The 26,922-nt window shown below is 41.7% G+C and overlaps 1 protein-coding gene across 1 annotated transcript in view; it reads right to left on the reverse strand.

Moving 5' to 3' along the window:
• The window catches only part of ELL2 (elongation factor for RNA polymerase II 2), a 58,338-nt gene extending 52,296 nt beyond the window's left edge, over positions 1-6,042 (reverse strand). Inside the window, exon 1 of the mRNA XM_065406035.1 lies at positions 5,911-6,042. Within this exon, the coding sequence (XP_065262107.1) occupies positions 5,911-6,042 (132 nt within the window). The remainder of the gene's footprint in view (positions 1-5,910) is intronic.
• Between the last annotated feature and the right edge of the window lie 20,880 nt (positions 6,043-26,922).

Genomic DNA, 26,922 nt, shown 5'->3' on the forward strand with positions numbered 1-26,922 from the left:
CGTAAGTGACCAATAGCAACAAGAAAGACAGAAAGATCACAAATAAAATACTGAGGTATTAAGTGCAGTCTAACTCAGACGTGCTTGTGACCACAGGGAGAACCCCTCTGGCAGGACTGTTCATGCCCATACTGCTATGAGGTACTTTATTCAGAGCATCACCACCTTAATGTAAAAGTTAAATCAAATAGCAATACAATGCAGCTTTTGTCTTTCAAACATTGCTGCAGTCACATTTTACCCCAGGGGGGAAAAAAAGTAGTTTCCAACTAAACACACATTTGAGGTAAAGAATGAATACAAGCCTGTGTAGCAGAATGTCACAAAACAACTGCAGTGGAACTGCTCCACTCAATTAGTCAAGGTCTAGTTTTGGGAGGAAAACAAAACCACCACCAAACTTGTCCTCTTCTAGGTTTACTGTTTAGTTTATCAAGAGATCCTTTGGGCAGAGATCTTGTCTGCTCACATGTCTCATGCGCAGGTATCTCCCACTCCCTGAATAAGGTTAATTATGTACCACCAGTTTTCTACCAAGTTGGCTCAACAGATAGAACAAAAGCACCTTAGAGATTTTGATGCATAATGAAACCTTCTGTACTTTGACAGGTCTTTAAAAAGAAAATAGTCAAACTGGAGAAGACTAAAGAGCAGAAAGCCAGATGAAGGTAGTTGAGGAAGCATGGACCACATCAATCCAACCAACCTATTAGGTATTTTGGTCCATGTTCCTGCCAACTAGGATTATTCCTTAATGTACATTTTCAAGAGATTTGTCCAATCAAGTGAAATCAAAAGCCTCACGTGGGCAAAAACACTGCCTAGAAGATTTTTTTTTTTTTTTTTAAAGGATTAGCCGCTTGAGTTCCATAAGCTTAAAGTGTAAATAATACACCTCTGCCCCGATATAACGCTGTCCTCAGGAGCCAAAAAATCTTACCGCGTTATAGGTGAAACCGCGTTATATCGAACTTGCTTTGATCCACCGGAGTGCGCAGCCCCACCCCCCCGGGAGCACTGCTTTACCACGTTATATCCGAATTCGTGTTATATCAGGGTAGAGATGTACTTAGTTTTTGAGTAAAACCAATCTAAGGTAGTATATTTTTGGAATCCATGTTCTCTATTCTCTCATTGGTCAAGACTAGTAGCAATTGCCATTGTCATTTGATAACTACATTTCAGATTTTGAAAACGGAAGGATTTTCCATTAAAAGGCACCCAGAATAATCTGCAACATTCACTCTATTTTTGCATGGGAAAGCAAACTAGTATTCCATTCAGCTCTACCTTTGAATGGAATACTAGTGTGAACAGAGCTCAGCCATTTTCACTATCACGTTGCAGGATTACCTAACACAGCAATAAGAATGCCAGCAGTCACCTGAGCCTGCGTACACTAGTGCTCCCACCACTGCTACCAAACATGGTAGTACAACAGTGCAAGATTTTATCCAGAAAGTGTGTATATACTTGGCCTTATAAAAATGCTAAAAAGGGCACTTCATATGCTCTAGGATAGGGTTTCCTAAACTTGGGACGCCGCTTGTTTAGGGAAAGCCCCTGGTGGGCTGGGCCGGTTTGTTTTTCCTGCCGTGTCCGCAGCCGATCGCGGTTCCCACTGGCCGCGGTTCGCTGCTCCAGGCCAATGGGAGCTACTGGAAGCGGCGGCCAGTACATCCCTCGGCTGCGCCGAATGGGAGCCGCGATCGGCCGGACCTGCGGACGCGGCAGGTAAACAAACCGGCCCGGCCCGCCAGGGGCTTTCCCTACACAAGCGGTGTCCCAAGTTTGGGAAACACTGCTCTAGGACCTTTCCGGCATAGATTACTGCTGGCCCCATCTCCTACATTTTCATCCCAAGTAAAGAATCAGGATTTCCTGCAACATGAACCATGCTGAAGAGATTCAGTTAACTGTTTTGTTGCAGATATGACTGGTTTTTTTTTTTAAACCAAAATATAAAGAATCCTTGCATTAAGAATTCAGTTTATGTGCAAGGAGGCAAACTTTTAGTTTAATAGCTATGACAAGGTAGGGTGCTTTTCAGTCACTTTTTTATGTAAACTATTTGAGTATTAAACACAAGCGCAATACAGCTTTGCAGCGTACTAACATGGTATCTAGACACTACAGTGACGGGTTCACTGGGACTTGACCCTGACCTCTCCTCATACTTCTGCAAGTTTGGCTACTGCCTCCTCTGAAATGTTGCTCGTGTATTACACAGAAACCCTTCAAAACAAGAATTGGTAATATTAGGGAGAGCAGAGAAATTACAGGTACAGGTGAATAGAATTTTACAGCATTCCTCAATTCTATGCAATTCAAATTCTAAATTTTCAATAAAAAAGTTCCCTATTGCAAAAAGTGCATTCCTAAACTAAGCTAGTGTTTTGGCTAACGGACAGATATTACCAGCTAAAAAAAAAATAGCAGCTGCAGGAGTGAGAACTCTTCATTCCCCAGCCATCTCAATAACGTGTGAATTGCAAGACATAATTGGGACCATTTAGATGTTGATTATGAAAAGTGGCTCCTTTTTTCTCCACCCAGAAAATGTAGTGATATAAAAAGATATTCTAATCAATTGCTAAAATACTGAAAGGCATGTCAAATAGAATTCAATGATCAGGAAGCAGTCACTGACAGTCTGATGTAGATGACTGCTTGGGTAGAAAAATGTCAGAGTTGTTATAAAATTATTTAAATTGATTTAATCATTTAAACTGGTCAGTTTTTTTAAACTTTAAACTACAAATTTAATTGACTAAACCAACTTGAAATTTGTTTATTCAAACAAAATTAGTATTATGTAACAGCTTTGTAGTTCTTTAACTTGCCATCTGTTCAAATGGTGACAGATCCCACCCTCATTTTCAATTCCTGCTGTATTAAACTGTAGCTAGAGAGTCAGTTTCCATAGAGAGAATCCCACTCACAGTTACGAAGATAATAAAAGAGCAACATGTACTTATGAAGACATTTAATTTTTCTTCAGATTTTTCATTGTTTTGTTAATACTTCAATTTTCCTTTAAACTGCAGAATAATGAAGAATGATAAAAATATTTTTCTAGGTATATTTCTTGAGAGACCACAAGAATTGAGAAACTGATTATCACTTATAAAACAATTATGGTAAATTATAACCTTATTTTTAAGTCCCAGACAATTAAACCTCATTCAAGAAGCATTTACTTGCAGTGAGGAAAGCAGTTTTACTGCCATCAGCAGAGTGTCCAAAATGTTATCTGTTCTAAGATGCGTCAATTTCAGATTACAACATTATACAACATATTTAGTTTACACACATGAAAATTACTTTTTAGAATTAAATTTGAATATAAAATATTAACTTGTTTAAAAGTTACAGATCTTAAAAACCACATTTGAAATATTTTCCTTATAGTCAAACTTGATCTGAGAAGTACACATTTCACCTGATATATGGACCAGTAAGAATGTTTCCTTCTTTCACTACCACAAGCAAGACACCTTGAATAATTACTTTAATTGTCTTTATGATTTTAACAACTTGAAATATGGTTGCAACTTCAAATATCAACAAAAACTTTAGTCATTTAAGTACACATGTGCATTGTGCAAGTTTGTTTTAAACCCTTTAATAACATTGCCAATAGATTTTACAGCCCTCCCACATACTTATTTAACTTGCTGTGACTTTCCAAGCTCAGAAACAGTTTATATAGGTAACAAACAATTTAGTCAGCAGTTATAAGGAAGAATGCTGTAACTTACTTAACCAAGTGGCACTAGATGGAGCATTATAAGTATTTCTAAAGTTCTCCATTTAACATCTGGAAGTGTCCTTAAGCCACTGGTTCGCAAGGATAGCCATCCCTTTAAAAGTTTACAGAGTATGAGTGACCATTTTAACCCTGCCCAGACAGAACTCATTCTGGGGCTGTGAATAATGCATAAAACCCAAGGAAGCAAGGTTTACACATAGAGCTGCAGGAATTAAGTCGCCCACCAGACGAAAAGAAACCCCAACTATTCATGCCATAGTAATAGCTGCAATTCCCCAATCATATATAGGACAAGTGGCAATTCAGAGTTTGATTCTTGCTCTGGATTTGGCAACAGTAAGCCAGTTTTACAGGCAAAAAAAAGACAAGCTGTGGTATAATTATGTAGCACTGGAACCCAAACTGGCTAGACATTGCTAAATGGTAAGAGCGCAACATGAAAGCAAGCTGCCAAACATGTTAAAACAAACATAAGATGCCAGCACATCAGAGGAGACAGAGCACAGCACACTTGAACACCCTTTTAGAGTAAGCTGTTTATTATGGAGGAAGGAGAAGCAGCTATTAGTCATAGGGAAAGGCTCAATTTGGGGGTCAGTTCTGGGAAATCCAGGTCTGAGTCAGCCTTTACTGTGAAGGAGGCTGTAAAGGAAAAGAGTAGCCCAGGTTGGGAGAGCATCTGGTGTCAATCAAGAACCTGTTACTGACAGCCAAGTCATCACCCAACTTCATCTCTCCTTTTAGTGTGACCACTTAACTCTTTATATATATATTTTAAGAAGAGTTTCTAGAAGCTGATTCAATGAGTGAAAGAGGTCTTTTGGATGAAGGCCTGCTGGCACTTAAGAAAGCATATTCAGAAAAGAAAGGTTCAATCAGCACCTTCTCCTCCCCAAGTCCTGCATTACACACTACAAAATAAATTACACAGAAGCCCCAATTATCTTTTAAACATAATGAAGTGAAGGGATAGGGGAAAAGACAGATATTTAGCTTGAAATCCAATGAAAGGACAGTCTAATTAGAGCTTAATCCTCCTCCTCCTCCTCCTCCCGGGGACATACTGTAGCACGTAGCCACTTTTAACTTCCATTAAATGCAACTTGAGGTCTCAAGTTTCAACTGGAAAACTACAGTCAGGAAAAAAGATTATGGGCACCATTGCCCTGCTGCATAAGTCTCTAAAGAAGGGTTTTTTTGTTTGTTTTGTTTTTTTTTAAACACAAGATGTAAAATGCTGCCTGAAACTTTACAAAACTTCCCATCCAGAATTTTTAATGTTTAACTATACCAAGACACACCTAAGATCAATTTCCCCCTCTAGAAAGAGATTTAAGGACAAAGAGGCAAAAACGACAAGACCCTCACCCCCCAAAAGGCAGGTCACCCCAACTAGCAGCAGATCTATTGCAACTTTAACTCGCTTGTGTTGAACAATAGCCCCTGGAGGCAGCAGCAGCCATTGCCACTGGAGACGTGGGGCATATCAATCTCTCAGGGCCGCCTTGCTGCAGGGAGGCCCAGGGAACGAGGGTGGGGGAGAGCTGCCATAAAATAAAGTTTTCTTAGCAGCATTATAAAGATGTGTAATAAAACTGTCATGGATGGCATTGTCACTTCAGACCCACAGTCAGCCACCCCCCGCTTTCCCTAGGAGTCAGGTCTGAAGGGGGGGAAGAAGGAGGAGGAGGAGACTGGCAGAGCCAAACACAGACATGACAGCTCAGCGAAATCTGCCCCATCTGGGAGCCGCTGGCTCCGGTCACCGCTGACTCCAGGGACACCAGCTGGCACCAACAAGGGGGAAAGGGCTGTGTTGTTCCCGTGCCACGGGCACTGGCTCGGCAGCAGGCGACGGGGGAAGAGGGGCCGGTCTCACTGGGGCAAGACCCCACCGGTGGGGGGCTTCAGGGACCGGAACCCCCGGGGGGAGAGGGGAGCCCAGCCGGACCCCTTCGCTGCCTGGCAGCCCCGCAGAGAGACGTTTACTCCTCACCAGCTGCCACCTCTCGCAGCGCCTCCCAGGGGAGCGGACAGGGCGAGCGCCGGGCACGGAAGGGCAGGGCGAGCCCTCGCCGCCTCCCTCCCCCGGTTCATCCCCGCCAGGGATGGGAGCCAGCCCCAGGAGCGCCCCTCACCTTATTGCCCTGGTAGCTCTCCAGAGCCCGGAAGGCGGTCTCGGTCAGCTTGACGTGCAGCACCGTGATGTTGTCCTGGGTGACCCTGCCGCAGGACACGCCGTACCTGCCCCCCTCCCGCAGCGCCGCCATCTTACACTGCCCCCCACCCCGCTGCTGCCACCGCCGGGGCTGCGCTGCCTGCCGCCGCTGCCACCGCCGCCGCAGCTACAGCCATCCTGCTGCTGACGTACCAGCCATCCCCGCCAGCGCGCAGCCGCCACCACGCCCCGCCCACTCAGCACAATGCCCCGCCCTCTCCGGCGGGGACACGCCTAACGGGCCCGCCCACTCCGCCTATCGCGCCGCACGGAGCCCCAGCGGGACACGCCCACTGCACGAGCGGAGCCGCCCCGGCCGGCCAAGCCAGCGGCCCGGGGGGGCCAACACGAGCCAAGCTCCGCGCGGGGGGAGGTGTGAGGTGCTGACGTCAGCGGAGACTTATTTAGTCATGTTTGATGTCATTATTGACGTTCCCAGCGACCGGGATTGAGCCTCTCACGTGACTCGTTACTGTCCACCCCCCCCAGCAGGCGCTCTGCACCCCTTCCCTGAGCCCCCGGGGTGGGGCACGGACATGGGAGGACGGGGGACAGAGGAGCACAACTGGGCCTCCCCCGCTGTCCCCGGGGCTGTGTCCGTGCGGGGGTGTTAGTCACAGATCCGGTCGCACGTTCCGCACACACCCCACAGCAGCCCTTCCCCATCAGTGCGCTCCTGTGAATCACCTTCCCCGCGCCTGCCCTGGCTGCGCGGACAAACGGGAATCTCCCAGCGCTCAGGCCGGGGGCTCCAGCCGCCACTGCTGACTGACCAAACAAACCCCTTGTTCCTCCAGCGTTTGTAAAGCTGCCTGGGAGCTGCAGCAACAGGAGGCAGATAGGGGAGCAGCGCCGTTCTTCGCTGCCCTAACTGTCGGTTTATGTTGTGACTCCCCATCAAAACTCATGCACACCCCCGGCTCCCTGTGACATGCGATCTGATTATCTGGCCCCTCTCTCTTTTCATGCTCCTTCTTCCCCTCTCCTGTGCTGTCTGCTGCGGTGTTGAATCATATTTGTGAATACAATTGGCCCACCACCTTCTCCCACCCAACCAAGGTGGTGTAGTTTGTTCATGTGTGGCTGAAAGGGTGATAGAGAAATGTAAACCTCCTTGGCCTCACACATCCATGCTGCTGCAACTCTTTGCTGCTTCTTCCTCTACATCTACAACATCACAAAATCCATGTCTTCCTCCCGAGACCCCAAGCCAAGTGCCCAACCCACATCAGTGGTTTTGTAGTCTTCACCACCTAATTTGTCTTCTCCTGCCTCCATCACTTTTATCATCCTCTTGGGTTTCTCTAGACATGTGTAATTTAACTTGAGTTAATTGAGTACCACTCTGCATCTACACTAGGGCTTAGGTTGATGTAGCTATCTCGTTCAGAGGTGTGGATTTTTCACACCCCTGACTAATATAGTTAGGTTGACCTAAATATTGAGGCTTGGTCTACATTAGGAAATTAGGTTGGTATAACTATGTAGCTCAGGGGTATGAAAAATCCACCCCCCTGAGCTACACAGTTAAACCCTACCAACCCCCGGTGTAGGCAGCACTAGGTTGATGGGGGAATTCTTCCATCAAAAGCCTAGCTACTGCCTTTCAGGGAGGTGGATTTATTACAGCAATGGGAGTCTATGTGTCTATGCTGAAGTGCTACAGTGGCACAGACGTGCAGCTGTGCTGCTGTTGTGTTTTAAGTGTAGACATAACCTTAGACTGTGAGTTCTTTGAGGCAGGTGCTGTCTTTCTTTACATGAAAAAACAACAAGGAGTCCTTGTGGCACTTTAGAGACTAACAAATTTATTTGGGCATAAGCTTTCGTGGGCTAAAACTCACTTCATCAGATGCATGGAGTGGAACATACAGTAGGGAGGTATAAATACACAGCATATGAAAAGATGGGTGTTGCCTTACCAAGTGGGGGGTCAGTGCTAACGAGCCAATTCAATTTAAATTGGAAGTAGGCAATTCTCAACAGTTAACAAAAAGGAGTGGAAATCACTTCTGTAGTGTTAATGAGACCAATGTAAACAAGGTGGCCCATTTGAAACAGTTGACAAGAAAGTGTGAGTATTTAGCAAGGGGAAATTAGTTTTTGTAAAAACAAGGAGTACTTGTGGCACCTTAGAGACTAACAAACTGATTTAGTTTCTGTAGTGACCCATCCACTCCCAGTCTCTATTCAGGCCTAATTTGATGGTGTACAGTTTACAAATTAATTCCAGTTCTGCAGTTTCTTGTTGGAGTCTGTTTTTGAAGGTTTTTTTGTTGAAGAACTGACACTTTTAAGTCTGTTATTGAGTGACCAAGGTGATTGAAGTGTTCTCCTACTGGTTTTTGAATGTTATAATTCCTGCTGTCAGATTTGTGTCAATTTATTCTTTGGCATAGACTGTCTGGTTTGGCCATTGTACATGGCAGAGGGGCATTGCTGGCACATGATGGCATATATCACATTGGTAGATGTGCAGGTGAACGAGCCCCTGATGGTGTGGCTGATGTGGTTAGGTCCTATGATGGTGTCCCTTGAATAGATATGTGGACATAGTTGGCATCGGGGTTTGTTGCAGGGTTTTGTTCCTGGGTTAGTGTTTTTGTTGTGTGGTGTGTAGTTGCTGGTGAGTATTTGCTTCAGATTGGGGGGCTGTCTGTAAGCGAGGATTGGCCTGTCTCCCAAGGTCTGTGAGAGCAAGGGATCGTCCTTCAGGATAGGTTGTAGATCCTTGATGATGCGCTGGAGAGGTTTTAGTTGGGGGCTGTAGGTGACGGCTAGTGGCGTTCTGTGACTTTCTTTGCTGGGCCTGTCTTGTAGTAGGTGACTTCTGGGTACCCTTCTGGCTTTGTCAGTCTGTTTCTTTACTTCACCAGGTGGTAGCATGGGTAGCATCTAGCGGATTGTGGCATTACTGGCCAGGTGTCAATTTTCGTATTTTTAAAGAGGTCAGTCTCTAGCTGCTATGGTTTTGGAGAAACACTCGATTCACATTTTTGAGGCTAACTGAGGCTTGTCTATGCTATGGGTATGTTTTCACAGGAGCTGGCAGGGTGCTTCCCAGCCCAGGTAGACAGATAAGTGCTATCTCTGCTAACTATGCTAGCCACCCGAGCACAAACCCACCTGACCCCCTGGGTAAGTACTCAGGCTGCTTTACAGTGTTTTAGTTGAAATGGCATCCTCCCCCCAGTGAAAGCAAAATAAACTATTTCCATAGAAGGCAACTGATAACTATGTCTACACTAGGGTTTACGCTGGTATAACTTTTTTGTAAGAAAATCACACCTCTAACTGAAATAGTTATGCCAATATAACTTTTCTAATGTAGACTCGGCCTGACGCACAGATGTCTGTATAAGTCTGCAGTGAACCTGGAAACCATTAACACAGATGCCCAGAGTTGATCATTTAAATGTCATCTATTTAATTCCTCCTGTAAAAAAGGAGATAGAGAGTTACAGATCTGTACTTCTTGTTTAGGTGACCCAAGTCACCCAAATCAAGAAAGAGCCAAGCACAAGGAACCTAGGCATATTTAAGCCCCATGGAGAACAAGCCAAGTTTAATGAGCCCACAAAAGGCAACACAAATCGTATTTGGAATATATGCACAGGCTACTGAGCAGCATATGATTTTGGTGGCTTATGCTGGTGAAGCATATTTTGTGGGCAGAACTTGGAGGAGTACCACTACCTTATTTTTTTCTCCACTCTGACCCCAGCCCTAAGGTTCAACCCCCCCCTCCCCAACTGATGTGATAAAATACAACTTACCCTGTCTGCACTAGGGTTTTAAACGTGTTAGTTAAAATGTGTTAGCTAACATGTTTTTAAAATATGTCTTTTGTCCTAGAGTAGATGGCCCTTAGTGTCCTTTTGTTAGCTCTGAATCTCCTTCCGCGTCAAATTCAACTCTTTGTCCTCTTCATCAAGGTCCTGCATCACTTGACTTTCACCACTGTCCTGATCAGACACCGCACACTACTAATTCTGCTTTCTTCTGCACCCCCTTTGTTCATTTCTTCCAGAAGTGGCTGCACTTTCTTCTAAGCTGCTCCCTATCTCTGGACCGTCCTTTCTGATCCTCCATGTCATACAATCTCCCTACTCAAAATTCTTCCTCAATATACACTTCTTTTGGCTTCTCTTGCCAATGATAGACCCCACTCCTGGGTCAAATTAGTAAAAATAAACTTTAGAATAACACACACACACACACAAATAGAACTAACACAATACATATGTGAAAAGAAATAAAAGAAATAACCTCTTGAATGTATAATGTGTAATTCTCTGCATGTAAGTGTTTATCTCATTAAGGCTCCCTCTCAATCCTCCAAAGACCTTTTTGTTGGTATGCCTCCGTGCAATGCCCCATTGAAATCAAGTCTGTCAATACACATCTCTTTGCAGGACTGATTCCCTAGAAAGAATGTAAATCTTAGCAGGACTGTGTCACTTAGTAAAAATGCAGGGACAAATAGGATATAGGTAGTAGACAGCCAGTGGTGTCTTATAAACCAGGGGTTCTCAACCTTTTTCTTTCTGAGCCCCCGCCCCCCCCCCCCAACATGCTATAAAAACTCCACGACTACCTGTGCCACAACAACTGTTTTTCTGCATATAAAAGCCAGGGCCAGCGTTAAGGGGTAGAAGCAGGTCAGTTGCCCGGGGCCCCACACCACAGGGGGCACCACAAAACTAAGTTGCTGAGGCTTCAACGTCAGCCCCGGGTGGTAGGGCTTGAGGCCCTGCAATATTCCTTGCAGTCCTGCATGGTGGGACTTTGGCTTTCTGCCCAGGGCCCTAATGAGTCTAATGCCAACCATGCTTAGCAGACCCACTGAAACATACCTGTGGCCCCCCAGGGGGCCCTGGACCCCTGGTTGAGAACCACTGCTATAAACAACTCCATATATAGGTCTTGAAGTCACGGACTGTGTCATAATATATTTATGTAATGATAATACAGACCACAGATAGAGGAAGAGATAGAGGGAAAAAACACATTGCCAATGGGGCTTTTCCTACCTGGGAGAAGCCAGGGAATTCCCCCCTCTAAATCATCTGTTCCCTTACTCTAAACATTACTTAGCCTTGCACTGAGTGTATTTTTCCCCTCCTCCTCTTTCCATTTTTCTGTGGCTTGCATAATCATTTTCTCAACATTTTGGAACTATTTACCTCAGTTAAAGACTTCGAGAGTTTTCTGCTGCTTTTCCCTCTAGGACTCTCTCAAACAACTCACTGCAGGAGCCCTGGCAATAAGACAGACACGTTCTGTCCAACCCCCTCCTCCAAGGAAAGCAAAAAAAAAAAAAAGCCTTGTGTGTGTGCTATAGAGCAGAAAATGAGATTTGATTAGATAGTCAGTGATCTTTGTTCTGATGAAAACAAACATATTTTTAGCAATTGCAAAAGGAAAGCATGTTCCATATATAATCTGTTTTTGGTTTGTTTGTTAATTTCCCCATCTGAGGAGATGCAGTGATATAAATAATCCTGAGCAGAAATGTAAAGTTTCAGGTCATTCATTCATTCACTTAGGGCCTGATCCAAACCCCATTTAAAGTCAATGAGCTCTCATTGATTTCAGTGGACTTTGGATCAGGTCCCAAAAGCTCACAAACAAAGTGTGTCTCGTGAATGGTGATGGGTACAGCTGGGAAAGCTGCTGATTGTATCAAAGCGTTTTGTTTTGTTTTATAAAGTGAGACCTAAGGGCCTGGTCCTGTAAATGGATCCACATATGAGGATCCTGCACAGAGTTCCACTGAAGTAAATGGTCTTGTCTACTTTCTACCACAGATCCAGGTCTTCTTAGGGCTTGTTTGCACAAGGAAATAGACCAGAATAGCTATTGGAGAATAGGTTTCAGAGTGGTAGCCATGTTAGTCTGTATCAGCTAAAACGAGGAGTACTTGTGGCACCTTATAGACTAACAAATTTATTTGGGCATAAGCTTTCGTGGGCTAAAACCCACTTCATCAGCCCACGAAAGCTTATGCCCAAATAAATTTGTTAGTCTATAAGGTACCACAAGTACTCCTCATTGTTTATATTGGAGAATAAGTTTCCACAAGCTATTCTGGTCAATTTCCCCATGTATCTAAGACTTTCCTAAGTTTGGGAGCCATAATTTTATGGCTATCACTGCTTCTTGATTTTTAATCACCGTCTCATCTAACCCTGCTCAGAGCGATTCATTTCATTAAAACACAGTGCTTAAAATGTCATTGGCAGCCTTTCCCTTTCAGTATAGCTAATGCTCTCACTGTTTTAACTGAATGATGGGGAACTTTTGCAAAAATTCCCTAGTGTGGACAGAGCTAATGGGACACTGCAAGGGAGTCAAGGTTCTTGTTTGTGGATCTGATTGCAGGATGAGCCTATGGTTTATAGGCTGCAAGATTAGTGCCATATGGCCTGGGCTATGTTTTTTATGTGTTTTATTTGATATCTGCCCTTCCACTCTCTTTTTTCTTTCTAGGTTCTATTTATTTTAAGTAAGATTTTTGTTTAAGAGAAAGAATCTAAAGGCGTAGTCTGCACACAAAGGTTATGTCTGTACAGCCTCTGGGAGGTGTAATTCCCAGCAGGGGAGATGTACACGCACTAACTGCTTGAGCTAGTGCCTAAAATAGCAATGTGACTGTGGCAGCACAGGTGGCAGTTTGGCCTAGTCGCCCATGTACAATCCCACCCAGCCCCCTGGGTGCACACTCGGGCAGCTACCCGAATTGCCTCCTGTGCAACTGCAGCCACACCATTTTGAGGCACTAGCTTGAGCAGAGCTAGTCTGCGTACGTCTACCCCAGCTGGGAATTACACCTCTCGGCTGCTTTGTAGATGGATGCAAAGTTGTACCAGTTTAAATAAAGGTGTGATCTTAAACTGATTTAGTTCAATTGGTGCAGCATTGGCGTGGACACATAGAAGTTTAAAGTGCAACTTCTATAGGTAGATGAGCCCTAAAATTTGTACAGTCTCTATTCCCTTTCTAGTAACTGATTATTTTTTTCATGAGATGGTATCATATAGTCACCAGAGTTAAGAAATCCACTTCCAGTTAAAAAAAAAAAAGCTATATTTAATTGTTTCTTTCTAAAGGCTCTTTTTTATAAGTAGAGGGAAATCTCTTAGGATATTTCAGGCTTTTTTTTTGGAGTGGGGCGGGGGAAGTATGGTTGAAGGGAGGGGAAAGAGTTAGGAGACATTCCTATACCTTCTCCCATCTGTTGCCAGTTTTGCCCAGGGAGAGCTGCATGCTGTGGGGCAAGGAGCTTTTCAGTAAAACGGTCAGTAGCTTGGTTACTGAGGCATTCCTCCAGTGCCTTCGCCTGCATGATAGATTAGTGCATATACAGAAGGGACGAGGGAGGGAATGTGGAAAAAACAGATGTGATCAGTGATGCATGATTATACAGATTGCAAATTAAAAAAAAACAAAAGGAAATTTCTCTTGCCAACTTTTTTCATTTTTGTATTTTATTCGATACTAACATAAGCAAAAAGTTTTAAACATTTTAGTTCATTTTAAAAAAAGATAATGAACATGCAGTAACAACAATCACAAGGCACTTATGTTTTTTTAGTTTTCACTATCCTACAGTATTTGATTTACTTTACTGTCAGTAAGAAATAGGCTATAGTTGCTGCAGTGTCATTGCCACATGGCTACAAATCCGGATTACTTTGTTTATTGTACAGAATGGGACAAAGGAGATAGAATCCTGCTTTGGAAACGCCTTTTGTTTGTGGCAAAGGGTCCCCTAAAGTATTTTAGTTCTGAGAGGGAGAGTTCCCATCAGGAGAACATTGCTAAAGTCCCATTGGTGCAAGAGAGTGCAACATCAGGGGCTCCAAGAGATTGATGGGACCATAACATAGGAGACATTAACCACAAAAGAGCTTTTACAATGAAAAGCCTTTGGTCCAATCCTCCTCCCTTTGAGGTCAATGGCAAAACTCCCACAGACTTTAATTCTAGCAGATCAGCCCCTGGTTAGTTAGCTGGACCTCTGGTCATTTAAAAAAAATGTTCTACAGTTTTGTCACTTTAATCAGAAGCGGGGCCCAATCTTGCAAGTACTTGTTACTGTGCATAATCATAGGCACAGTCAGCTGGGATAGGGGGAATTGGGGCACAATCATTTTAAGCACTACCTTTTGTCCCCCCAAGATTTGCCACAGTCCATTTCTCACATGGGTTTTGTCTACATTCATTTTTTAATTTGAGTTAATTGTCATTCAATCACTTTAAGTTAAAAATCCATAGAATGCCAAATCTCAGATGCACTTGGGTGAACAAAATCCCTGAGGTCCAGATGGCTGTCCCCTAATCTAACCAGTAAAGGTTTTGTTTGTTTGTTTTAAATGTAAGGTAGTCTGTGTTGGGAGAAAGCTATGAAATAGTCAGTGTATGGGTGGGAGGAACAACTGAGTATTACCAGAAAGCACCCCCTTTTATCATTTGACAGGTTTCAGAGTAGCAGCCGTGTTAGTCTGTATCCGCAAAAAGAACAGGAGTACTTGTGGCACCTTAGAGACTAACAAATTTATTTGAGCATAAGCTTTCGTGGGCTACAGCCCACTTCTTCGGATGCATAGAATGGCACATATATATATCTCCTCAATATATGTGCCATTCTATGCATCCGAAGAAGTGGGCTGTAGCCCACAAAAGCTTATGCTCAAATAAATTTGTTAGTCTCTAAGGTGCCACAAGTACTCCTGTTCTTTTATCATTTGTGCACTGTTTAGTACACGGTGAGAACCTTGTAGATTAGGTGTAAACAGATGCTTCAGGTGTAATTCATGATGCTGTTGGAGTGGTGAATGATGTGGGCACATTTTGTGGTCTGTCAACTAAATTATTCATTTTCTCGTCTGAACATGTTAAAAACATGACTCCACAGGTACAGGTCTCTGAAATAAGAGTGCCTGAATCACTGACTGTTTTAAATGTACATATGAAAAATTTGATCTTACTGATAATCTTTCAATAGTAAGGTAGTTTGTAAAAAAAAGTTATTCAAAGCATCTACTTTTGGAAATGTCTACTTAGAATTTCCGTGGATTACTGTAATAACATTAATTTAACTTTTTGTACACTTTTTGTATTGCATTCATAAGGTATCAATACAATTGGCTAAAATAGGGAAAGAACAAGTTAAAAATTACTTGGACAAGTTAGATTTCTTCAAATCACCAGGGCCTGATGAAATTCATCCTAGAATACTCAAGGAGCTGACTGAGGAGATACTGAGCCACTAGCGATTATCTCTGAGAAGTCATGGAAGACAGAAGAGATTCCAGAAGACTGGAAAAGGGCAAATATAGTGCCCATCTATAAAAAGGGAAATAAGGACAACCCAGGGAATTACAGACCAGTCAGCTTAACTTCTGTACCTGGAAAGATAATGGAGCAAATATTTAAGCAATCAATTTGGAAACATCTAGAAGATAATAAGGTGATAAGTAACAGTCAGCATGGATTTGTCAAAAACAAATCATGTCAAACCAACCTGATAGCTTTCTTTGACAGGGTAACAAGCCTTGTGGATGGGGGGAAGCAGTAGACATGGTATATCTTGACTTTAGTAAAGCTTTTGATACTGTCTCGCATGACCTTCTCATAAATAAACTAGGGAAATGCAACCTAGATGGAGCTACTAGAAGGTGGGTGCAAAACTGGTTGGAAAACCATTCCCAGAGAGTAGTTATCAGTGGTTCACAGTTATGCTGGAAGGGCATAACGAGTGGGGTCCCGCTGGGATCAGTTATGGATCCAGTTCTGTTCAATATCTTCATAAGCGATTTAGATAATGGCATAGAGAGTACACTTATAAAGTTTGTGGCCAATACCAAGATGGGCGGGAGGGGGTTTGCAAGTGGTTTGGAGTATAGGATTCTCCAAAATTCAAAATGATCTGGACAAATCGGAGAAATGGTCTGAAGTAAATAGGATGAAATTCAACAAGGACAAATGCAAAGTACTCCACTTAGGAAGGAACAATCAGTTGCACACATACAAAATGGGAAATGACTGCCTAGGAAGGAGTACTGCGGAAAGGGAAGTGGGGGTCATAGTGGACCGCAAGCTAAATATGAGTCAACAGTGTAACGCTGTTGCAAAAAAAGCAAACATAATTCTGGGATGCATTAGCAGGAACGTTGTAAGCAAGACCTGAGAAGTAATTCTTCCGCTCTACTCCGTGCTGATTAGGCCTCAACTGGAGTATTGTGTCCAGTTCTGGGCGCCACATTTCAGGAAAGATGTGGACAAATTGGAGAGAGTCCAGAGAAGAGCAACAAAAATGATTAAAGGTCTAGAAAACATGACCTATGAGAGAAGATTGAAAAAATTGGGTTTGTTTAGTCTGGAAAAGAGAAGACTGAGAGGGGACATGATAACAGTTTTCAAGTATGTAAAAGGTTGTTACAAGGAGGAGGAAGAAAAATTGTTTTTCTTAACCTCTGAGGATAGGACAAGAAGCAATGGGCTTAAATTGCAGCAAGGGAGGTTTAGGTTGGACATTAGGAAACATTTTCTAACTGTCAGGGTGGTTAAGCACTGGAATAAATTGTCCAGGGAGGTTGTGGAATCACCATCACTGGAGATTTTTAAGAGCAGGTTAGACAAACACCTGTCAGGAATGGTCTAGATACTTAGTCCTGCCATGAGTGCTGGGGACTGGACTAGATGACCTCTCAAGGTCCCTTCCAGTTCTATGATTCTATGAATTTATTGAAATGCCACCTTGAATACTAGCTATGCAGAATTAGATACTGTGTAATTTGTATTTGTTTTACAAGCAATCAGCTCTGCAAACACCATTCATATAGGCCTGTACAGTTGTTCATTGCTGTAGCAAGCAATAGAACCTGCATACAGTTTCCTTGTAGACCTGCATAGTGGTCATCTATCCCTCATGTATCCAACTCAACATACCCTCTAGAGTGCTGGATTTGGGCTTGCATATATTTGGGATTTTGTAATTTAGTGTCTCTACTGGTCATTGACTTTGTGAAATTAGAGGTAATATCATTGTTAAATTCCAAGAACTCCAAGAGAGAGATGGTGGGTGTGCTAATATCTTTTATTGGACCAACTTCTGTTAGTGAAAGAGACAAGCTTTTGAGCTCCACAGAGCCCTCCTTCACTTGTCTCTTTCACCAACAGCAGTTGGTCCAATAAAATATATCACTAGCCCATCCTGTCACTCTCATATCCTGGGACCAACAGCCTCAGATGGGTACAACAATAGTGCAAAGAACTCCAAGAACATGTAGTCTAGTAGGAGGCATATTAAAAGAACAGTGCACTATTTGGAATGTAGAATTGTTTTATTTAATCTTATGCAGTGTTAGGCTGTTCCCCTAAAATTTAATTTGTAGTTTAGCCTGTGAGTATAATGCTTATTCCCAGAAGGTATATATCAAAACAGATAGGGATCCTATTTTTAAAAAGGTTGATGAAAAGAACAATAGCTGGAAATTATTTTATGATTATGTAAATATAATAGCCATCACTTAGGTGGGTTTTTTTTTCAGGAGATTCAACAAAATTGTAGAAGAAAAGGTAAATGGCACATGAAATGAAATGAAACTGTTCTTTATTCATACAATTTGCTCTACCATTAAATACAATCCTTTGCTTTATGTTGTTTAAAAACAGTAGTCATTGAAATTAGACCTTTGTAGATAACAATCAATTTATTAAATGCTGTGTCTTAAAATAGCAACATTACCTATGGACACGATATATGTGAAAAGTCCGACCTTGCACAGCATGATGTGTCTTCTTTTTTTCAGCAGAAGTCCTATTGCTCAGAAACATTTTAAATCCCAGTGGATATGGGAAAGTTGCTAAGGTAACCAAGGTTTGGATTTAAGAAGTAGGAAAAACCAATCAATAATTTATCTGGAAAATAACCATTACAACTTTTGGAGTCAAGTACATACAATGTAATCATGTCATGACAATTTGACCTCTAGGAATCAAGACGTCTAATCACAATTAGCAATATTTTTTTGTCAGTAGGAATAAATTCTTGTAGCTCATGGATTAAATTAGCTAGGAAACTGACTAAAGTATTGCTTAAAAGATTTAAACTAGGGAGAGTGGATTAAAAGAGGGTAATTTATTTAACAGGGTGGAATGAAAATATAATCAAGTCAATGATAAACTGAAATAACTATACTTAAAGCTTCTGTTGGAAGTTCTGAACACAATGGAAGGCTAGTTCAAAGAAAGATTTTTTTTATAGTGTTTTTGTATTTAGCCTTTTGTTTTTGCCTATTAACATTTTAGGCCATGATTCTATAAACACTAGAACTACTTATGTGCTAAAAGTTAAGTACATGCATAAGTGCCTGCAGTATTGGGGGCCCTATTTTAACAAAGGCAAACTTAAGGCATATATTTCTAAAACATAAACATTAATAAATATTTGCTTCTTGTCCTCAGAGTTAGATTTAATTAATCTAGTCATAAAGATGAGCAGGCAAACCATTAACATTTCTCCCTATATATCAAAATGTGTCTTTCATGTACCTTGGCAGTGATGGTGAAATGATTTTTTTCACTTGTTAAAACAGTCTTCAATGCAGATGAATGAAAAGGAGATGAAATGTTTAAAAATAAGTCTGTTATATACCTTGGTTCAGGTATATTTTCCTCATGGTTGAAGATTATGGCCTGGGTCATCACACGCCAAATGCAAAGTGACCTTAAAGCCGGTACAGTTGTTCATGGGAATATAACCCGCGTGTGGGATATACACTAATAGTATAGAGATGGTGTGAGAGTGCCTGCATCACACCTATGGCTGATACAGAGGTTGTGGTTGGGAAATAGAGATAAGGCCAAGATTTCCCTACAGCTTGCTGATCCCCAGTTGCTATATTGGCCCATTGGGGGGATTTACAGTCAGCATAAATTACATTGGCCTTCACACTACTTTTAATTTACATTGAAGGAGTTGTCTGGCACACAGCTGGCCCAGCACTGGGAATTGCAGAAGTGGTTTAAAGGTGAGGCTCTGAATTTATATGTTATTTTAGCTTTTAACTAGGGGATTTCTGGTGTATGAGTCTGTGTTGTTATTAAAAGTGAACTGCAAAGCAGAATGTTTTTGTCCTTTCATACTTCTGTATGATGTATAAAGACTGGTCAAACTTTATTTCTGCTTTTCCTTTTTAAATAGTAGAAATGTTAGTTTCTCACTTCCTACTCTCTGCTGGAGGATCTCAGGAAGATTTTTGGAGGCAGTGATGAACAGTGATGTCTCAAGAAGCTGCAATCTGAGTTGTAGTCGTCCCTCTCCAACGTATATGAAAGTGTAGAGGTGCTAATTCATAGATAGCATAAGACTCGGCGTCTCCTATCCTCTCAGGCTTTGTCTATGTTGGAAAACTCTCACTGGTATGATTAAGATCAATTGAAGAAATTGAGCATTTTCTTTTTTAGTTGTCTTTGGATCTGGCATATGAGGACCCAATATTTCCAATATTAAAAACTAGTAGAGAAACTTAAAATAAATAAATACAAATAAAAAGAAATACAAAAATTGGACGCAATCTTTCTACAGCAAAAAGGAGCAGTCAAGAGCACAGAGCCAAACTTTTACTTTTCAGTTCATCTTTAAAATAAGAATATGCATTCTTAATTATTCTCAGTATCCTATATATGATTGAACTATATATAATTAAACTTGTTGACTTTACATGAAGAGTACTATACAAGTCAGAATCATATTAGAAGACAATAGTGATAATTATTGCTTAACTTTCTACATGGTGTTCTGAATGAGGAGGAAGGAAGTGGTTATATTTGTTGTGTTTCCCAGTTCTGGGAAAACATGACAGTGAGGATGCAGTATAAGACGTTAACTAGAAGTAGAAGGACATTTTTTTTTTAAACTGTGTGAGTAGGAGAAGATTATCTGCAATGTTGTGTATTTTGTGTATTTAGGGCATCTTTGCTGCGTTACATGTTTTTCTTGACCTTGGCCTTGTTTCATATTATTTGGTATATAATTTCATTGTTTTAGTTTTGTTATTTGCATATATATTTAAAAATTATGACTATATAGGTTATTTAAAAAAATAATGTATTCCACTTCACTTTTGCATGATTACTAGCATGTCAACCTTGATATACTTTCCCAGTAGTAGAGTTTATTTGTTAAACCGATTTCTTGTTAAAATACAGTCAGATTTTTTGCATTCTCATTATAATTTTCCCATAAATAGAATTTCAGTCTTTTTGCAGTATATGTTTTATAAACCTATGTTATACTGGAGAATCATTTAACCAATTAGAAGAATATATTGTTCCTCACTATAATTTCTTTGAGTCTCCAGCCTATAATTTATATGTAATTTAACATGTAGCAGACATTTGGGTTTCTTCTCTTTTCCTGCACCATTCTTATTGTCCCACAGGTTTAGATACCGTTCCTTAAATAGGAACATGCCTCAGTGTGTTTTCTTTACAAAATAGCCCTGTTTGCTGTATAGTAAAAGTGTTTGTTTATCCCATTTGCTATAAATAGTTGTAGTCACCACTCACTCCTATGGCTCTGTCAGAATACCACCTCTGTTGTTATAACTTCTGACTACTAGAACTGTGAATCGCACTCTGTGATAAAGTAATTGCCAGCTTGTTTCCCACGTGCATTTTTAAAGATATCTGATTTTGCTGACCCATATTATATAATAAAATGTCTCTCTTTTCTTCAGTTGTAAGCTTTTTATTTTGTTGAAGGGACGTTTAAATTTAGATTTAGGCTGGAACTGGTGAAAACAGCTTATTTATGTTCATTTGGTTTTGGTTTACGTTTGCTCTATGAAGCTCATTCATTCATCCACAACAGTCAAGTATGACTAGGAATGATTGCCTGCCACATTAGTTTCCAGGCTTTAGATTTGTGCTATACATTTGAAATGAAGACTTGTGAGTTTTGGTGGAAAAATCAGGTACCTAATGAGAGCCATTGTGTTAGACAGATAAATATATTTTACTGTGTAATTAAAAAATAACCCAACAACTATCAACCAAAGAAAAAGAAAAGAAAACAAATAAAAAACCACCCATTCCTTTATAAAGAAAATTATGTCTTATGAGAAATAGTAATATCATAATGTACTAAGGGTGAAATTCTGACTCCATTGAAATCAATGCGATTTTGCCATTGACTTTAACGGGGCCAGGATTTTACCCTAGGACAATGCAGAAAAACATTGGGATCAGGGATGAGGTTATTGTATGGTGGTGAATGAGGGAGGGGGTATAGAAATGTAGAATATGGAATCAGAGTTTGCACAGTGCCTAGCACAATGGATTCCTGGCCCATGACTAGGGCTCCTAGTCTCTACAGTAATAATAAATAAATTAATAATGTGATTGAGTAGAGAGACCTGTATCTTATTTATGCTTCTGCCACTGACCATGGGCAAGAGACATAACTTCTTTGCACTTCATTTTTGCATCTACAAATGGAGATGAGACTTACTTACCCACCTTTGTAAGGTGCTTTGAGATCCTGTAATGAAAGGAGCTGTATAAGTACAAACATATTATTTATTATGGAATTCACTTATCTGTGAAAAATGTCCATGTAAAGAGCTATAGTACTGAGACAAACTTGAAGAGAACAACAGTCTGGAACTTATGTTATACTATATTACATTAGTAAATTTCGAACTGATCCTGCAAACCTTTTCTTACATGAGTAATACTTATTTATGGGAGTAGTCTCATTGCTAGAAATCCAGTGATTTTAGAAATCTACTCTGGGGTTTATTAGATGTAAAAACTCCTCTCCTTTAACTTTTCCCACCTGGGAGGGTGAGCATGAGGGACTATGCAGCCTTTGGAGAGGGAGCTTATGGCAACATGGCTCATGAGTGAAATTTACTACACAGGGAGAGGCTGGATCTTCAGGAGTGGACCTAGATTTTCATGTGACACTTTAGGTTTCACACAGCTTAAAGTGGTTATTGCCTTGTTATGGTTGAAATTAGGGTATGGAGAAGTGGTTCTGAGCCTTAGAGGCACAGCCCTCTACAGTCTCTCAGCAAGAGCTGATCTACTTAATTATATCACTATGTCTTTGTAAATTTAGCCAAATTTAAGAAATTATGATAAATGTTTCCTTTATTCCCAAAAAATTCCTAGAAAGAAAAGTGTATGTTGGTTTTCATTAAGAAAAAGTAGCTAATTGGTGGACAGTTTCTTTATATGACTCTAGGCCTTATAGTACTGTTCATGGTCACTGCAACAATCAAACGAGAGGGCATCAAAAGTAGCTAGTTGGTGGGCAGCCCAAGTGACTAGCTAAGAATGTTAATACAATCAAACAAGGGGTTCTGTCTGTTAGCTCCCCCTTCTTCAGCACCCTGCAACAAATCCTCTGTGGGCCCATTAGACTCCAATGTATCCCTTAGGGATGTGCGGGACCATAATACAGAAAAGGTCTTGTACAGAAATGTCAAGATTGCAGATTCTCAGTTGGGAGCCACCATTTATGAATTTTACATTTCCAGAGCATCCATAGAATGAATCTCACATCTATAGTCAAATAAAGTAGTTCCCTATGGAATCTCACTAGCTTCTTTCTAAGTCAATTATTGCCATCTAAACCCTTAATGACTTTACTCAGGATTTCATTAAGTTGGAAGCAAATCTAATTAGCTCCTTGGTGTTACCAGGAGGGCCCCGTAGCTCTGCCTGGTCCAAAGATTTCAGTGACAAGATAAAATTGATGTCTCCACCTTTCAAGGACACCTGACATTTAGGGGACATAAATGCTGTTAGTCTCTGTTCTAAAGGAATCCTTGCAAACAAAGCCATACTCTTAGCGGATTCCCCCTCTAGCTTGCTGTAGCTCCTTTGGGCACTTGTGGCCTAATTTGTCAATGTAAAGTGCCCTGTGAGGGACAGACCATCAAAACTCAGGTTCCCCCCCGCTCCCATTCTTTTAATAAATTAGGACAAGCTGCTCAACCATCCAGTCAGTTCAAGCAGACAGGTAACACATCCCGCTTCTTTCTCCAGCTCATTCTTAAGAGGAGGTAGGAAGTTCAGAGTCAATACAGAATGGCTGTTTTTTACATAAGGAAAGGGTTTTCTTTCTGGAAGCATTCTTCTCTCTCCCCTATTGTTCCCAGCCCCAGAATAATCTCCTCAGCAATAAAGGTTTCCTTCCTAGACATCATTCAACATCTCCTAAAAATAGTGCTTTTGAGAGAACCTTGAGAGAGCAAGAATTTAATGGTGTTTATTTCAGTTCTATTAGATCTGAAATGGCTGAATTAGTGAGTATACAATCAGAATGTAAATATGGTAAAGGGACTCAGCTCTGTATGGTTATATATGATGTAGGGTGTGATCAGGGTGAACGCACTGTAATTTTTCAATGGAGAGGAGGTAGCCTCTCCCTGTGAGAAAGTGAGAGGAGGTGGCCCCTCCCCTCAGAGAAGGGAAAGTGACAGAGGAGAAGATGGGGGTGGAGGTTTCTGAAGCTGCGTGAGTGTGAGCCCTGACAAAGGCCCTGCCTATCACACCCCTACTTTTTACCTCCCAGTTTAGGGCACGCCCTACTTCCAAATGGGCAGAGCAGCAAAGATAACATATAACATAGTTTTATTAGTAACTTTTATAACATGAAAACCTGAAGAAGAGCTCTAAGTAAGTTTGCAAACTTGTCCCTCTTTCACCAACAGAGATTGGTCAATAAAAGCTATTACTTCAAACACCTTGTCTCTCTAGTATTCTGGGACCAGCACAGCTACAACTACAGTACAAATCATAGACATTCTGTGGCGGGAGATGTGGGATAGATGCAATAATCCACAATCGGTTTGTGACAGGACAGCCATGTGTAAATATCCAATTTATAATTTTGTATTCAACTTTTGAGGCTTTATGTCATTTCTATATGATTATCTTGCACTGGTGTTTTTTGAACAACTCAAAAATTTTTGCTTAGTTCATGCATTCAGATTTGGATTTCCAAAGGTTTTTTTTGAAGTGGCTGAGGAGGACAAGGCCATTTTGAAAATGTCATTATTGGATCATTAGGACTGATGGCGGGACAGGAGTGGGATGGTCAATGAGGATGTTGTTTACAGTCCATACTTGTCTGGAGGTGAGATGAAGGATGAGGCAGACCCAAACTGGTTTTGATGAAGGAGATAGCAGATGGACTTGTAGAGTTAGTGCTAGGAGGGCCAAGGGCATTGTTGCAGCTGCAATGACAGTGTTTTCAGTCTATAGCAAAGCCGCACTGCAATGGTACAATGACCTAATGCAGCATGCAGCGGTGATGAGAGTAGCTCCAAGCAAGTGCATTTGCTAGACATAGTAAATGTATGAATATATGTTTTGAAATTACACATGCAGAGACTTTCCCCAACCACTCCTGAGCCAAGTCATTATAGTTGGTTCATTTCTGGTAGACATTGTGGCAGAAGTCAATACTGAAGGAAGAGAAGATAGTCATAGCAGATGGAACACAGGTATGATGTCCCATACACTGTTGCAGAAACTTTTGCATGTGGACACGAAGGCTCAGATCTAACAGTGTATTAGGGCCAGTTAGGGCCAGGACTAAGAAACAGCCAGTATGTGCCCATAGGCCATACCAGCATCACTTTGAAGCTATGGTCTTGTTCCCTAGAGTCTCAGATTTCATTTTATAGAAGAAATAAGTGTCTAGTCTTATGGTTGCAAAGAAAACTTCAACAATGTGAATCACGTGTACCTGCAGAGACATCTGTGTGAGGACTGATCTACACTGGGAACTTACACAGGCATAGCTATGTCTCACAGACCTTGTCTACACTTAGGATATGTCTATACTAGAGAGTTTACAGTGGCACAGCTGTACCAATGCAGCTGCGCCGCTGTAAAATCTCACAGGTAGCCGCTTTATGTTGGTTGGAGAGAACTCTCCCATCAACATAATTAAACCACTCCCAACGAGTGGCCCCAGGCACCCCCAACGTGAAGCTCTCCTGCTGACATAGCATAATTTATGTTGTTTGAAGGGTGTTTTTTCACATCCCTGAGTGACATAAGTTTTGCTGACATAAGTGGTAGTGTAGACATGGCTGTAGAATGCTGCAGCAGTGTCACAGTAGCGCTTCAGTGAAGACACTACCAACACTGATGGGAGGGCTTTTCCCGTTGGAATAGGTAATCCACCTCCCGAGAGGTGGTAGCTAGGAATTTTCCCATCGACATAGAGCTGTCTACACTGGGGGTTATGTCAGTTTAATTGCGTAGTGCATTTTTCACACCCCTGAGTGACACAGTTATACTGACTTAATTTCCTAGTGTAGACCAGGCCTCAGGGGTATGAAAAATCCAGATCCCTGAGAGACGTACTATGCCATCCTAACCCCCAGTGTAGACAGTGCTACTTTGATGGAAGAATTCTTCCATTGACTTAGCTACCTCCTTTCGGGGAGATGGATTACGTACACCAGTGGAAGAATGCCTCACATCGGTGTAGGCAGTGTCTACACTGAAGTGCTACAGTGGTGCAGCTGTGGGAAGGCAGCTGTGCCACTCTATCGGTTTAAGTGTAGACATACCCGGAGTCTGCAGTGAGCCTGAAACCATAATCCAGAGAACTGTGCACTGTCCCATTCATCTCAATAAGCTGTTAGTGCAGCTGCCAAGTGATGATCATTTTAATGTCAACATTGTTAACTATTTTAGGGTAACAGGTCTGCACAATTTAGTGTGGTTTTGTCTTCAGTGCAAAAAAGGTTTGTTTTTGCTACAAGAATAGCTAATGTGCATTAGCTAGCCAGCTGTAAAAATCAATTTGTAAGCATCTAAAGGGAAATAAGGTCATAAATAATAGCCAACATGGATTTGTCAAGAACAAATCACGCCAAACAAAACTGATTTCCTTCTTTGATAGCGTTACTGACTTTGTGGAGGTGTGGGGGGGGAAGCAGTAGACATGATACATTTTGATTTTAGGAAGGCTTTTGACACAGTCCCACATGACTTTCCCATAAGCAAACTAGGGAAATGTGTTCTAGATGAAAGTACTATAGGGTGGGTCCACAACTGGTCAAAAAACATACAGTTGAGTAATTATCTAAGATTCACTGTCAAACTGGCTGGATTTATCTAAAGGGGGTCCCACCAGAGTTTGACCTGGGTTCGGTACTATAATATTTTCATTAGTGAGGCTTTGTCTTCACTACCCGCCGATCCGGCGGGTAGCAATCGGTTTTTCGGGGATCGACTTACCGCGTCTAGTGAAGACGCGGTAAAATCGATCCCTGATCGCTCTGCCGTCGACTCCGGAAATCCACCTCGGCAGGAGGCGGCAGCGGAGTCGGCGGCAGCGCAGCAGCGGTCGACTTTCCCGCGTCCTCACCGCTAGGTAAGCCGACCTAAAATACGCAACTTCAGCTACGGTATTCACGTAGCTGAAGTTGCGTATCTTAGGTCGGACCCCCGCTGCAGTGTAGACCTAGCCTAACTTAGATGATAGAGTAGAGAATATACTTACAAAATTTGCGGATGACACCAACCTGGGAGGGGTTGCAATCACTTTAGAGGAAAGGATTAGAGTTCAAAATGATCTTGATATACCAGCGAATTGGTCTGAAATGAATAAGATGAAATTCAGTAAAGCAAGTGCTAAGTATCACATTTAGAAAGGAAAAAATCAAATACACTAATATAAAATGGGGAATAACTGGCTAGACAGCAGTACTGCAGAAAAGGATCTGGACGTTATAGTGGATCATAAATTGAATATGAGTCAACAATGTGATGCAGTTGTGAAAAAGGCAAATGGCATTCCGGAGTTTATCAACTGGAGTGTGGTATGTAAGGCACCAGAAGGAATTTTTCCTGCTCTATTCGGCAATGGTGGGACCTCAGCTGGAGT

Source organism: Emys orbicularis, chromosome 6 (genome assembly GCF_028017835.1).
Source record: "Emys orbicularis isolate rEmyOrb1 chromosome 6, rEmyOrb1.hap1, whole genome shotgun sequence".
In the NCBI taxonomy this organism is placed as follows: Eukaryota; Metazoa; Chordata; order Testudines; family Emydidae; genus Emys; species Emys orbicularis.